Source organism: Plasmodium gonderi (assembly GCF_002157705.1).
Source record: "Plasmodium gonderi DNA, contig: Chr14, whole genome shotgun sequence".
Classification (NCBI taxonomy): Eukaryota; Apicomplexa; class Aconoidasida; order Haemosporida; family Plasmodiidae; genus Plasmodium; species Plasmodium gonderi.
The window spans coordinates 214,374-230,968 of record NW_021628939.1 but is presented as its reverse complement, the minus strand read 5'-3'; the positions used below and the strand labels follow the sequence as shown (position 1 = coordinate 230,968).

Here is a 16,595-nt window from a genome sequence, read left to right as displayed (position 1 = left end):
ATGTTTCGATAAAATCAGGTAAAAAATATGTGTAAATAAGGAAAAAAAAAATTCTTACATCAAAGTAGTAATGCTGATTTGGTTGGTGTTAATTCATTTCTGTTCATACATTGCATAAAAAAGTGAATTAAAGTCGGTGTCCTGTTTTTTCTTTATTAACCTTGCGGTGTTGTACAATTTTAACAGCGTTGAATTTTGGAGGCAGAAGGAATTATTCAAATTTTGTATGATTTCGTGATATTTATTTTGCTGCAAATAAGCCATATGTTTCCAATATATTGATTTTACATTTTGTGGATTTATAGTAACAGCCCTTTCTGCATATTTAACGCATTCATTGTAATTACTTAGTTTGTATAAAGATATTGCCAAATTTGTTAGTATCTTTTCCATATATATTATGAGCTCCTTGGTCGTGTCATCATTTCCAAAATTTGACAGATTTAACTTCTTTTCTTCAAAGATTAAATTATAAATTTTTGAAAATCGAAATATGTTGAAGCCTTTTATGTAATGAAGTGAGGCTGCATAATGCAAATTTCGTTTCATAAATGTGTTTCCCATTTCGTTATAAATTTTTAAATATTCAACTTGTTCTGACATGTTCATGTTCCAAGGATCTTTCTTTTTACAAATAAGTTTAACAATTTTTATTTTCAGAATTGCATCTTTTTCGTAAAAAGATTTATCAAAGTATACACTTTTTAGGGAATTTTTAAAAAACGAAAAATCATCACTTTTTTCTCTCGCCTGTCTGACACAACAGTTATGATGAGGTTTTCCTTCATTGTAATATTTGTCTATCTGTTTCTTCATTTTGATGACCTTATTCTTTTTTTGAATGTTAACAATTTTTTTGCAAAATTTTTTTTTTTTAATTCTTTGGAAAGAACTACCATGTAATAGCAGTTGCCGTAATTCGTTCTTATCACTAACATTATCAATAAAGGATCTTTGTAATGAAAAAAAACTTTCGCAAAATCGATCTACTTCGTCTTTCTTCAAATCATTTATCAAAAAGAATCCTTTTCCTATGTTTCTATTGGAAATGAGGAACTGGATAAATTTGTATTGATTATTTATTTTCGGAATTTTCACCTCCGAATTTTTTCTTTTCTTAATTTTATTCTTGTCATTTTTTGGGGCATTTTTTAGGATTTTTTTTTTGTTACATATCTTCTCTTTGTTTATGGCACTGTTTTTTTCCACATTATATTCAACTTCTTGTTTATAGACTTGAAAACTTTGCATTTCTCCTCCTGTGCAGGGTTGAAGAACCGTTTGTTGTATTCCCTTTTTTTCGTTTCTAGTTTTTTCTCTTTCATCCTTTGGTTGAAAAAGTAAGTGGTGAACAAAGTAATTTTCCGAAAAAATATTTTCGTTTTTTGTCAAAGGAATGATTACTTCTTCCCCCTCCTTTAACCCTTTGAAACATTCATAAAACCAAAGTGGTGTAGTGAAAGACGATCCATATGAAAAAAGAAAGTACGCTTTTCTTTTTTTAATATTATCATTATTATCCCAAAAGTGAATTGGCAAATATATATTTTTGTTTTTTGTTTTGTTCATGTCATATTTTATGCTTAAATGAATTATCAATTCGCAATCTGTATCAATGATTGGTTTGTTTATATTTTTATTTTTATCATTTTCAGACATGTAAAAAAGTAACTTTTCTTTGTAGTTTATGTTCATTATTGAAGATATATTAACCACTTTGGACTTTTTAAAGTCAACCAGCTCTATAATTATTTCTCGCTTTTGCTTGAACAGTTTATTAGCAACGCGGATATCTACGTAGTTTTCCTTTTTTGCATTATCTTTATTTTTTTTTATTTGATGATTTGTTTCAAAACGTGATGTCTTCGCCTCGATGTTAATGATGTTCCCTTTGTTATTATCTTGACAAAAATTATTTTGATTTTTATGAATATCGTCTGAATATTTTTCTTGAGTCTTTTTGTTATCTTTTGTGTCAATATTTTCTGTTGAATTGTATATATGAAGACATTCCAAGCCTTTAAGAACAATTTTGGACATTTCTTTTTTTTTCATACTCTGCAAAATTTTGAAGAGTCCTCTATATTTTAAATTATGCACCTCTAAAGTTGTGTGAATATATTCATTTTTCTCTCCATCTTGTATAAAAAAATCAATGTAATCATTTTTTTTGGGTGTGACAATTCCTTTTCCTTCTCTAATAACTTCTTTTATAATTGTTTTATCATCATTTAGTACATCAACTCTGTTAAACTCTTTTAAGTAAACAACGTATGTACTCAGCTCATCCTCTTTTAATAATTTATACCGAACATTGTTAATATCTTCTAATGTCAAAGTTTCTTTACATTTATGTAGGTCTTTTCCACTTAATTCTTCATTTGGTGAACTTTTCTGTTCCTTATTTATGCTTCTATCTGGGTTATCTCTTTTTAATTTTCTTTTTCGAACTAACAATTTTATGTCATTTGAACTTAATTTTATTCTTTTCAAATATGTAGCTATGGAATAGCTTAAATATTTTTCGACACATTTCTGTTTAAACCTTAGACCCTTTTTAAACTCTGTTCTGAAGTTTTCTTTTTTATCATACTTGTGCTTCCTTTCAGAGTTATTAAATATTTCTGCAATGCGAAGGAGGAGGGATGAGAGAACGTGATTATCAGAACAAGTATCAAAATATAAAGCATGTGTTTACACTTACATGTTCATCTGTATTATTTTTTTTGCATTTCTGAATAAAGCTATTCTTGTTCAATTACTTGTAAATAACTTAGGAGCCTGAATGATACAAACCTCGTTTTTCTTCATACATTTGACGGCAATTTCGACGATATAAGGCAACTTATCTGAGAAAAAAGTGTGTCACAAAATAGTATGAGCTTAGTTTACACAAAATTTGTTACATAATTTTTGATTTGTTAAGTGTAAATAAGGAGAAATGGTAAAGTATCTATATGGAGTGAAGAAAATAAAATAAATAAAATTCAAATTCAAATATAAATTGTGTTACCATTCTTTCCTAGATACACACCGACATTCGTAACTTTGTCCTCGGAACCTAGTTCGTAATATATTACTAGTGGAGTTGCAAAAAAAAAAAAAAAAAAAGAAAAAAAGAAAAGAAAAAAGGTTGCTTATTTGTTGTTGCTACACCATTTCAGTTATTATAGTACTTTCTTTGTTACTAATTTTTGCCACAGTTAAACATTTTTCTACTTTTTTTTTTTTTTTTTTTTTTTACTTTTTACTTTATGTCCATTTCCAGGACTGTAATATCCCTTAAAAAAAGAAAAAACATTTTTTCGAATTTGATAACAGTTTCCACAAATGATATGTAAAATTGGCATGAAAAATTGACTTAAATTACAGCAAAATTTGCATGTGTAAACAAGTCTCCATTTCGTGAGTATATACTACAACAAAATGTATAATAAGGCTAAAGAATTTACCTCCCCCAACTGTTTTATAATTTTAAACGAAAAGGTGTCTTCACTAATTGAATAAATATCATTCAGATATTCACAAGGAGCTTCATCATCACTGTTAAAATTGTAGGCTTAAACAAAAAAAAAAGGGTAAAAGAAAAAAATATATTTTTTTTCTATGTATCAAGACATATATATTTACTAATCTGTGGGTACATTTTTTAAGTTCAGCGTATCCTTGTCTCATGTGTAATATTTTAAAAGACTTATTACTTGGAGCTTCAGAATCTGTAATCATTTTTCGTATATGATAAAATTACACAAATATAAACGTTAAAGGAGTAATACTATTTGTGTCAATATTTTTCATTTTTTCCTAATGTTGAAATAAAAGTAATGCAAGCCAAGCGTGTTGAAGTGTTATTAAAATACACGTGCTGGTAACTGGTTTTTCAGAAAAAGGAAAAATTATGTAAAAAACGTGATGAAATAATAATAGCCATGCAACTGATGCAAAGATATAAATGTTTGGATAAAAGGCACTGCGCGTAAAAGTTGGGCAGAATTAGAAAATGGAATAGTCAAAAAAAATAAAATAAAGTAAAACAAAGTAAAATAAGAAAATTATGGAATTTCTTATAAGCTTCTGTTTAAGCGTTGTGCACATTTAGGGTAAAACATGCGTGCTGTTAATAACTTGCAGTAGGGACATATATTTTTTAAAGCAGCTTAAGTAAAATGACTTAAATGTGAGAACTGTAAAATTAAAACGAAAATGTAAATAAAAACAGAAGCCTGCTTTAAAAGTGTGTTAATACAAATATGTGTTTTTGTAAATGTAACACGAAAAAAAATAAAATAGAAAAAAATAATAAAAAAATAACAAATGCATTTTAGTTATACGTGCACAACGGAAATTTAAAAGATATAAATTTAAGTAATATTACAAGGGGAAAAAATAAAAAAGATATTTATCCCAGAGGAAAAATTACTAAAATATATAATAGGTAAGTGCATACAATATACTGCAACCATTAAAGTATGTGTAAGTATATACCAAATGGGTAAGAAAGAAAAAAAAAAAAAAAAAACACACACACACATATAAGCTTATATTTAATGAGCAGATATATGGAAATCCCTTTCTTAATATTTATAAAAATCTTTTTGGATCGTTTTTGCATTTAGAAGGAATGAAATATTTTTTCAGTCCTATGTTTTTTTTCCCCCTGTAGTACCTTTCAGAGGAGTGATATAAGAATACGTGTACCTCTGATAATACATTATTTTATAAACTTAAAATGGTGTTGAATTAAGGAATGTTCAATGGCATACTAAATTTGTAACGAAATTTTATCTAGCATTTGAAGAATTGTGAAGCCTTTAACATATTTTTTTCAATCTGTTGCAACTTTTAACTTTTAAATATAAATCGAGTAGTACATTATAGTTCCTCATCTCCTGTGTTACTCTTTATATCGTGATGGCATTAAAAGAAATTCAGAGTTTCCTAATTTGTAAGGCTTCGATTTTATAATGTGTTTGGATAATTAAGTAATCACTTCTTTATTTTTAAGAAACATGTAAATTTATTTAAATATGGGTGCAAAGTTTGATCAATATTGAATGGTTATTTATGATAGGTTAAAAAATAAGTGCATTGGCACATGCCATGATATTTTTTACTTCACTCCGTTAATGCATATATCATCAGTCCTTGTCGTCAATCCTAATTATTTGCGAAACCAGTGGTTTTGAATCCAGTTCTAAATTTTTCCTCTTAGCTTTCACAAAAATTCTCGCAAAAGACCTATTTTGGGCTTCCAGCTGTGTAAAATGAAAAAAAGCAGATATGCATTCACAATATGTAAACTTGCGAAATGTTATAAGTGTGCATCCTCTGTTTACAAAATTGTGTACACGCAACTGATTCTATGCATATTTGAAATTCATTCCGTGTTTAGTTATTGCAAGTTCAGGAAGAAGGTAAAATATATGAGCACACATGTATGCATAAAAAAGGGAGGTGTATAAATGTATATTATACTGTTATATTATTATATACATGTTCATGGTAAAAGAAATACATTTTCCCTTTTTGAAAAAATTACCGGAGAAGAGGCATCGTAATTTTTGTTGAATTTTTTGTAGATTTCATTGTTTAAATAAAAGATGTTTCTATCATAGGCTTTATTGGTAATGTATAGAAAGAGTCCACTAAAGGCGAGTAGCGATAGCGTTATATACTTGGTCTGTTTCTGTGTTCTGTTCTGAAAGTATCTGTATACTACTTTTTTCGTATTTTTTTTATTGTAAATGTTAAATTCACTAAAAAAATTATTACTATGTTTATCGCTTGTCATTGTTTACATATATGAATAAATTTTACTTTAAATTTTGTGTAATGTATACGTTCTTCTACATCTTTGTCTTATGTGCGCTCCTTAAATGTGTACACATAAAAGCAAAAGGTTACATGAGAATAATGCTTCTTTAAGATGAGTGATATTACAACAAGGGTTCACTCATTTCTATTAACGATGTTATACTTTTCAGTACTTCTACATCAATTTTTAGTTTAAAAAAAGGGAAAAGGAATTCGTTAATTACGTATAAGCATAATAAAACTTGTATACTAAAAAAGGATAGAGACTAGATAATGATATATATGTATATAGCTTTGCTATTTTGAAAAAATATTTCTTCCGTTTTTTTTGATTTAAGCAAAAAGTAAATGAAATGGAATTTTAAGCGGTATTATTGAATCAAAGATGGTCTACTCAAAAAAACAAAAATATATATATATATATACATATGCATTGACAAAGAGTGGTTCCACATAAAAAAAATATCTTAAAAAAGAACAGTGAGCATTTTTATGTTTATTGAAGGTTTTCCACATTTACATATAATATTTTTCATTCCTCAAAAAAGAAGAAAAAAAAGTAACTAGTTACTGCGAATGGGGTTCTTTACATTCAATTAAAAAGTGAAAAAAAAAAAAAAAAAAAAAAAAACGAATTAGCTACTACGAATGCTGTTCTTTAATTGTTCAATTAAAAAGTGGAAAAAAAAAAAGAATAAATATACAAAAAAAATAAACATCATAAATGAATTCTTTATTTTTATTTTTTATGTTTTCTTTATCTTGTTCTTTTAGCCTGATATCATATTCCAACAAAATAGCCCTTTTATGGGAACTTGTAAATTGTGATGTTTACAAGTGATAAAGTTAAAATTGTCGTATTTAAAATAAATATTTTTACCTAAAAATATACTTATATCTCTTACATTATGATTTTTGAATACAGGTTAATTTAAAAAAAAAAATTTAGAAATAAAAAAGCATAAATTTTCAAATTTGCAACGTTCATTTTATGTACCTTTTTAAGTCACAGTAATAGGCACACAAAATAGCAGGATGCACCTTGAAAATTGAGAAAAAGTTTCCTTCACATTTTGGCAGGCCAATAAGAGCCCTGAACGCGTATGTTATATATTGAAATAATCATGTGTGTAGATTCGCCCTGCATTTTTATGCATACGATGACGCACACACGGAGATGTCACATACATTCCATTACAACAACTTTTTTTACACCTCTTAAAATGTGTTTTACTTGTATCACACATTTTTACATTCTTGGTATGTCGAGTATAAAAAAAAAAATGTATGTGTACAAATAAATAGCAACAAATGCGAGGATTTTTGAGGTATGACAGGTATTTATTTTCTCTTACAGTTGCTCATAATTACCTGCTTTAAACTTTAATTTATAAAAGTCGGCAAAACAGTATATTCGCATTTGCTTATTTGCGAATAATGTTTTTCACGATACCGAACAAATTATTAAACTATATTTCAACCTGTTTATTTTATATTATTTGTGTGCCACCACTTCTATGAACACTTTATTTATTCTTTTATTTTTACTATGTATACAGGAATAAAATATACGCAGAAATATTTGTTTTTAATCTCCAACTGTTTCATGAAAACGTCACTTTTTATTTTTTTTTAATATGGTGTTTATAGCATGTAAACATGCACATATTCCCACCTGTTCATCTAAACGCTATATTCCTAAAAAAAAAAAAAAAAAGATAAATAATAAGTAAATTTCCTTTATTTTTTGTATTTTGAAAAACTTTGATATTTTTTACATTTCCATTTGTTTAGTGTGTGAACATAATGCATAACTTTGTCAACAAGTTTTCAAATAGCCGAATTAATACTTTTTTCCTTTTAAATAGATCGATATATTTAATTTCAATTTAAATTCGTGCACATAGTATGATTGTGTGTATATTTAAAGTTTTTTTTTTTTTTTAATTTTAGTGTTTTTAGCCTAATGGTGCATACTTATATTCTTATTAACAAGCTATCACATTTCCCCTTTTTCATATGCTCCTAAGCTTCAATTATTTGAATAACACTGTATCTTAGAATTTCAGTGATAATTAAAAAAAAAAAAATTTAGAAAAATGGGAAAAATATTGGAAAATTAGAAAAACATTTATTTTTATTTTTAATATTCTGGAATTAAAGTTACTTCAATTAAATGAACCTAAATAAACACATATACAAATTTTAATAAATTTTGTGTTTTATTATAATTTTGAATTGTATACACTCGTCCATTTGTACCTTTACACAAATACACGTATGTGCGTGTGTATTTGTGCATATGTATTTATACCTTCTTATAGGCTTATCTAGTTTGCCATTTTTATTGATTTAATTCGTGATCTCATACCTAATATTATGTCCTTTTTTTTTTTTTCGTAAGTTTGCAATTTATTCTTACTACGTTTCTGAAGTAGTAGATTGCAGATTAAGAAAGAGAAAATAGAATTACACATTTGTTTTTATACGCATGTGAGTTGTGTTTTTTGAAAAAAATAGAAGAGAATTAATCGTTCTAAAATATTAAGAATAATTATAGAAAGCCAAATTTATGAAAAAGTTATTACTTATTTGTAAAGAAGTAAATATGTTTTATTTTGTATTAGAATGGGAATTTGTTTTGTGCATGTAAATAATTTTTAGAGAAAATGATATTTTTTTATTTCACAAATGGAATGAAACAAAGGAAAAGAGTTTACCAGTATATATATAAAAATTCCACAAGGTGGTTTCCTTTTTTTTTGTTTTAATATTTCTTTTCTTTTTTGGTATTTCAAAAAGCCATAAAATAGAACCGATTTGTAGATGTAATTAGAACACATGTTTTGATGTATATGTCGCTGACACATTATAGTTATAAGGATGAAGATGCTTTACTTAAAATTGTTTAACTATGAAAAATCAACTAAAAAGAAAAACCGGATTTTTTCAAGTTTTATTATAAAAAATAAAATTTTCTTTTTATTTATACTCTTCTTGTTACTGAAAAATGAAGAAAATCTATTCGAAAGAAGTTCGCTTTTCCTCAGAAAAATTGGGTGCACTGTGAGTTCTGTGCTTCTGTGGGGAAATGAAAAAAGTGGTGATATGAAAATTCAAAAAACAAATGAGGAGCATGGGGAATATATAAAAATTTCAGGTGAGGATAGTGGCAATATTAGTTCCAGTTATCATAATTATGCCTTATTAAATGTTATTGAAGATGAATATAACATTTTTTGTGATTCAAATGGTATTTATAAAACATATCTAGATTTAGTTGGTTATAGTTGTAAAAATAGGTCTCATTGGGGAAGGATAAACATTTCCCGAATTTTGGGCGAAAGGACAAGAAGGAAAAGACAATATGAAATGGGAAATGAAGAAGAGAAATTGAATAAAGATTTAAATGAATTAGAAGATGATGTACATAGGAATCAACTTCCGAGTGCCTCTGATGAGGTATCAGAGGGGATGATTTTTTTCTGTTTTATATTCATCTCTGCGACCATGTTGCAATTTATTTTATCGAAAATCCATAAACTGAGCATCCCAGTATCTGTAATTTGGTTTTTATACGGAATGTGTACCTATGCAATAGCAAAAAATTTCAACATGTTTGAAGATAATACTTTGCATAAATCTATAATTAATGCGAGAAATATTGATTCATCAGTTTTGTATTTTGTATTGTTACCAATTTTATTATATGAAGCTACGCAAGACATTAATTATTACGCTTTTAAGAATTTTTTATATGGTGGCATAGGGTTAGCAGTCATAGGTGTAGCACTACAAGTAGGTATACTAGGGGTTTTGTTTTATTATTCTTTTATGTATAGACAAGAACAATCTCCCTTATCTAGTAGTTTTTTATTAGCATCTATTTTATCTTCAACAGACCCTGTGGCAGTTTTATCCATTTTATCTGTAGTGGATGCCCCATCGAAAATAAGTTCAATGTTTCATGTGGAATCGTTAATAAATGATGGGAGTTCTGTTTTACTATTTCAATTTTTTTTTTATTTAACTATTGGATATAAAGCGAACGCATCGCAATATGTTATCCTGTTTGTTAAGTTATTATTTTTGAGTCCTGTATTTGGCATAGGTATGGCTATGTTAACTTTTGCTTGGATAAATTTGTACAGAAAATATTACTACAATCAATGTTTAGCCACGATAACAATGTGTTATTTGAGTTATTTTGTGTCAGAATATTATTTTAATTTATCAGGTCCGTTAGCAATTGTTTGTTATGGTTTATTTATTAATGCATATGGTCATATTGCATTAGATGAAGTTGCACAGAGAAAACATAAAGAAATTGTAGAGTTGCTATCCCTGATGGGTAATTCTAGCATTTTCATTATATCAGGAATAATATCATTTGGCATGATGGAAAATGTTTTTAAAGATAATTTAAATTCTTTTATGTACATTGTATTGACTTACATTTATTTAGTATTTGCAAGATCTATAATGATATTAATATTTACTCCTTTTTTATCAAGAATTGGATATCCCGTAAACTGGAAGGAGATATTATTATTAATTTGGGGTGGATTAAGAGGGGGTATTGTACTAGTTTTAGGATTACGTGTAGAAGCAGAAAATAAAATTAACGACACATTGACAAAAGAATTGGCGTACTACATTAGTGGTAGTGTTTTACTAATATTAACTATTCAGGGTCTAACCTTTGAATGTTTATATAAAATGTTAAATATTTATCCACCTAATCCTTTTAGAATTGTTTATTTAGAAAAGGTGTTGAAAATGATTGATTATAATTTCTATATTAGAAAAAAAAGCTTAAAAAATTATTGGCTTTTTAAAGGTACCAATATATTGCATTTTTCGAACAAAATTGTACCAGAATTATATTGGAGAAAGATGAACAAATATGGAGAATTTGATTTGAGATTGCCTGATATATATGCATGCCTACAGGATATAAGTTCTTGCAACATTTCCTTTTGGGAACGTGCATGTGATTCTCAAACAGTAATTGAAAGTTTTGATGATGTTTCAAACCCTGGAAAGGGGAGTTTTCCTCTAAAGAAGAAAGAGAATAAAGAGGCTGAAGCAGTAAGTAAGAAAAGAAGTGAAAATAAAGGAACGGATAATAATATTTGTACTAATAGGAGGAATCTAAAGAATAATGATTTATTGAGCGTTACTGACAAGGACATAACCAATGAGAGAAATAGAGAAAAACGAATGAATAATATAAACATTAGTAAGAACAAAGAGAATCTAAATGCTAGAAAAAAGAAAAGCATATACGAAGAAATTAAATGGAAAAACAGCAATTTTACTGATATGGAATATGATGATAATAGTGATGAATATAGTTATGTAAATAATGAAGACAGTAATAGTAGAAATAAAAAAAAGAAAAAAGAAATGGGAAATTATATCAAGGATAGATACAGAGTAGGGGAGGAGTACATTTACAGAGGGAAAAGGCATTATGATAATTCTTCTCAAAAAGGAGATATGCAAATAAATATTATTAGGAATAATGATAACTACTTTAGTAGTAATGATGAGGATGAACATAATTATACAAATATAAATCGTTCATTGTCATCTAAATATTTCGATAAATTAAGTAATCATTTAAATGAACTTTCAGATAATGAATCGTGTTACACTGATAAGGTATGCGAAAATAGTAAAATTAAAAACCTAAACGCTTTTAACTATGACAAAATTTCTATTAAAACATATGATCGTCTTATAAATAAAATGAATTATAGAGAATTCAAAAGAACTGCAACAGAGAAGGAAAATTTTAATGTCATTGATAGCATTGTTGATAACAAGAATGATAAGGAGACTTTCAACCCGAAATATAATTTAAGACTAATTGAGCATGCCACCGATTTGCCAAAAACGTTGAGTGATAATTTACTGGTTAGGACTAGTGCAGATAATGAAAGTTTAAGCAGTGAAGATGCTAAGAGTGATGTATTAGCTTCGAATGAACAGGGAGGAAGAAGAAAAAAAAAAAACATAGAAAATTCTGTGCATGATCATAATGTTGGTATTCGGATGAAAGAGATAACTGAAATGAAAGAAGCAGATGGAGAGAGTGGGACAAACGAGGAAGGAGAAAAAAAATATGTGAAGCAAGGAAGCAATATGGATCATAAGGAATTGATGAAAAATGTGAATTATGAGAACATTACGAAAAAGGACGAAAATTTGTTAAACAATTATAAAGATTTGAAAAATATTGCAGAAGGGGTTCATGAAGATACCCCTAATATAACTAATGTAGACAAAGGGGAGAACGAACTATTGATGAGCGATAATTTTATTATAAAAATTCAAAAGGAAAAATCTTATGAGTGTGAAAGGGAAGAACAGGAAAAGGAGAATAAGGAGTGGAATCAGGTGAATGGGGCAAATATAGATATTTGTGAAAAAGATTTAGAAGAGAAAGAAAAAGAGACAAAAGGATCCCAGGAAAATTGTGTCACGTGCGTGACAAATGATGAGAATAACGTAATATATGACATTATGAATTATGAAGGAGGCCATAACAAAAATAATGAATCAAACTTAGAGGAATACTTAACATATAAAAATTTATTCGCTTTTGATAATGGTGGAAAGAAAATATCTTCCTTCTTTAATAATAACTATGATAAAAAGAGCTATTTAAATATTGATGTGAAAAACCCATCTGAGTTGAATATTTCAACGAAAGGAACTAATAGCAAAACTTTGGCATTAATGAATAGCGAAATAGGAAAAGGAGGAAAAAACATCAAAAATAAGAATAAATCAAGGAGTAATTTTTGCACAAATGCATTTTATTTTAGTACATGTATGCGAACCAGAAGGAACGATAATTGCACAACAGCTAAAATGATAGGAAGGAGAAGGGGAAGACGTGGAAATAGTAATATGCATAATTCTCATAGTGTCGACAGTGATGATCCACGTAGTGAAGATAAGAAGGATGTGGAACTAAATTACCATTACTACAACAATAACAGAGATGGTGATGATAACAATAATGATACATTAAAGGGTGAAAAGGGAATTCAAAAGTTGCAAAGAAACAGTACGACGGATTTTATGGCAAGAAGATATGATACTGATCAAACGATAAATTTTGAGCGTATAGATGATGTGTGTCAAAAGAAACATGTTGCTACATTTTATAGTTTTTTAAAAAAACCTAAATTAAAAATAAAAAACAAATTATTCAGCGAAAAAAGAAGAGCAAGAAGTCATGAAAGTTATACTAATAATAAGGATAAGACAGGTAAATTGAAGAATGATGTTTTTCATAGTTCTCTTAAAAAAAAAATTGTTAGAAAAGAAAGAGAAGGAGAATTGTATATTATGATATTTAACACGTGTAGGGAATTATATAAAAAATTATATGTGAATGGTTTTATATCAGGAGAATGCTTATTAACGCTTACATCTATCTTAGATTTATCTGCTGATTTTGCTTTAAAAAAAGTTCGAATGAATCCAATTAAAGCATGGGCAGATGCATTTGATGAAAGCAAAAATAAAAATAGTAATAAAAGGAGAAGAAGCATTGATCACAGAAATGGTTTTGAATATGAATTTAATATATTACTATCAAAATTAAGAATTAATAAAAAGCATTCTTTCTTTTTTTCACCAAAAGTAGTAAATATATTTCTTGTGTATGAACATTGTATGAAGGATCTACAAATTATATTGTCCTATGTAGACGTTCACCAGTGCACTTTGGATAAGGGAGGAATTACTATGAAGTTATTGCTGGGGAAAAATTTGCTAAAGAGTTATTATAGAAACATAGAGCTCGCCAAGAACCTTATACCACACCTTGTTAATAAATATAAGGATGTCGTGAAGTACTGTCTCATTAAGATAGGAGCAGACATGTTGATGCACTTAAAGAAAACGGTAATTTTTGCAACAACTTTTAGGCAATGCTTGCACAGATATTTGTATCTCTTTTTTTATTTCTGTTTTTTTTTTTTTTTTTAGATATTTTCTTGGTAGATAGAATAATCAAATATTGTTCATTCAACTCTACCATCTATACATTATAAATTGCAAAAAAAAAAAAAAAAAAAAAAAAAAAAAAAAAAAACTGCTGCGCCACTGGGCTCTTCATAAATATGTGTTACTTTATATACCTTTTATTGCTAATATAATGAAATAACACATTTTTTCATTTCGAATTAACCGATTATACATTTATCATTTTTTTGCTTCTTTACAGATTGTCAATGAACAAGCTGCGAACGGATTGTTGTTAACCCAGGATAATGAAAAATTAAATGAAATTTTTGATGAACAACAAATAAAAATTAATAGATACAGACCATATTTACATTATATTTTAAAAAAGCATAAACTTAAGTTGTTTATTAAGTAGTGCGACATGTCGTTGCCTCTTTTAGAAATACATTAAAAGGAAAAGCCATTTCCATGGGAATATTTCCTTATTTTCTTCATTGCTTTTATACATTGTATTTTTTTTTTTTTTTTTCTAATACATTATTTGGAATTTTACAAAATTAGCTTGTCACTTTGTGAGAAGTTAGATGAACAATAAAATGACGAAAGGAAAAGATGTGTATATTTATTTTGCACATGTGAATATATACCAATGGTATACATATCCACGAATGTGAAGTTTTCTAAAATTAGGATGCTCTCAAAATTCTGAAAGATTGTGCAAAGTGAAGGTAAAGTATTTAGTACCTAGTAGATAGAAATAAGTATATATACGTTCATCATTGTGTGAACGCATTACTTTGTTTCTTTTTCCTGCCATTTTCCTGCCATTTTCCTGCCATTTTCCTGTCATTTTCCTGCCATTTTCATGTCTTTTTCTTGCCTGTTTCTTTCCTTTTTCTTGTCTTTTTCTCTTTTTAAAATTTCTTCCCCTCACCTTTTCTGTTTTTTTTTTTTTTTTTTTGGTACTTCTATCAATTTATGCATAGTAATGTATATATTCCCCCACTGGCATTTTATATAAAACTTATTTCAATGTAATAATCCCAGCGTGTTATACTTTCCTTTTCATTTTAACATGTATTTATTATGTATGTATGCATATATAGATATATGTTATGCACGCACATATACGATCGGTATAGAAGAAGTAAATATTTTAAGAACATGTTTGCTTTTTCTTCCTATTGATTTTTTGTTTAGTTGAAATTTTAACAAATAATCAAAAAATAAATTATTTTTTCGTATTTTTTTAAAGTTAAGCATTTTTCATATATATTGTTAAGAGTTTTTTTTTTTATTTTTTTCACGTTTGATGTATCTTTTATATTTTAAACACGAACTCTATTGATGTACATAACTGCTGTTATACATCTCTCCGTTTCAACGAAATATTCAAATACATAAAATGGTTTTTTCTAATATTCGATTAAACCGCGGGTCTCTTGTGCCCCTTCATTCTATTCCACTTTGGATTAGAGTAAGCGAATGAAGAAAAATGAAAAGATGACAAACTATATTGATAACAAATTTTAAAATTTGTTATTAACAAATCTAAAGTTTATTTAAACATTTTTGTACGTTTGTTTTTTTTTTTTTTTTTAAGGAGAATTTAAGTGTATTGTTATGTAATATATTTTACAAGCAACAAGTGGCTAAAATATGTACTCCATTTTGCAAAAATGAATTGCAAATAACAGGAATAGTACGGGATTGAAAAAATAAATATATAACATAATAATTGCATAAATTTAAACCTTTACATATGAAAAACAGAATATCCTGTGTAAATTGTACATTTCTATTACATCGTTTTTTTTGTTTTTTTTTTCACATTTGAATTGTGTGAATAATTATGAAATTGGCATTTTTCTCATTGTTTATATACATAGCAATACAGGTATGTGCATAGACCTGTTCTACTTTTTAATTTCTTTGCGCGTTTGATTGTTTTTTTTACTTTTATATGTAATTAATGGTGTTTCTCCTTTGTTGCCAAGAATTTGTAATGGAATTTTTTGTAAAAGGTGAGGCATATTAAACAGTGTTTTTCTTTGAAGGATTCCATTTGGAATTATATATGTCCGTAAATATGTTAGTTGGATCATTAGTTTACTACGTATATGTACATAAGGAATATGGCATAAGCACATGAACACGAATAATCTTATATATATGACGTGGATTTATACACCTGCTCACATGGTACATAAAAGATAACATTCTTGGAAAAAATTGGAAATGTGTACGAGGATGTTCTATATATTATAATACTATATATTGTTATTCCATTTTTTTTTCAAAATTGATAATTGCATACATATATCTATTTATTTGAGCACAGTAAGATATATGTAAATGTATACTCTCACACATACACAAATTTACATGCTCATTTGGACCACTTTTTTTTTTTACATTTTTTAGAAAAAAGAGTAAATATAGGAATGCTTTATATTTTGGAATATGCTATTTATTTTTTTAGATACATCATAATTTATTTATAACAATTACTGAATGACCATTCCAAACATATAATATAGAATTTGTAAATTAGTCCATATACAGGGTCCAATAACATGTCATGGAGGTGAGGTAAAAAAAAAAAAAAAAAAAAGGGAAAATAAGAAGATAATAAAATATGAAATTGGAAAAGTGCAAAGATAGAAAAAGAACAAACGGACAAATCAATAGCTGATTTAAGTAGAACCTATACATAATTACTATCACATGGTTATACATGAAAATGTTTAACCTTGGTATGTGTTAGTCATATATATTTATGTTCATAACGC

General features: G+C 27.4%; 3 protein-coding genes across 3 annotated transcripts; 1 reads left to right on the top strand and 2 right to left on the bottom strand.

Moving 5' to 3' along the window:
* Positions 1–93: 93 nt before the first annotated feature.
* PGO_140390 (hypothetical protein, conserved) lies at positions 94–3,726 on the bottom strand (the record flags this gene model as incomplete). The annotated part of the gene is made up of 6 exons (XM_028690033.1): positions 94–2,624; positions 2,763–2,849; positions 3,014–3,079; positions 3,245–3,281; positions 3,453–3,559; positions 3,702–3,726. 6 exons carry the CDS (start codon positions 3,724–3,726, stop codon positions 94–96), a joined length of 2,853 nt encoding a protein of 950 aa, XP_028545834.1.
* Positions 3,727–5,138: 1,412 nt separating this feature from the next.
* On the bottom strand, positions 5,139–5,791 carry PGO_140380 (hypothetical protein, conserved; the record flags this gene model as incomplete). Its single annotated transcript, XM_028690032.1, has 2 exons — positions 5,139–5,255; positions 5,540–5,791. The coding sequence occupies 2 exons, from the start codon at positions 5,789–5,791 to the stop codon at positions 5,139–5,141; spliced, it is 369 nt and encodes a 122-aa protein (XP_028545833.1).
* A 2,912-nt stretch (positions 5,792–8,703) lies between these two features.
* Positions 8,704–14,218, top strand: PGO_140370 (sodium/hydrogen exchanger 1; the record flags this gene model as incomplete). Its single annotated transcript, XM_028690031.1, has 2 exons — positions 8,704–13,740; positions 14,063–14,218. The coding sequence occupies 2 exons, from the start codon at positions 8,704–8,706 to the stop codon at positions 14,216–14,218; spliced, it is 5,193 nt and encodes a 1,730-aa protein (XP_028545832.1).
* Positions 14,219–16,595: the final 2,377 nt, after the last annotated feature.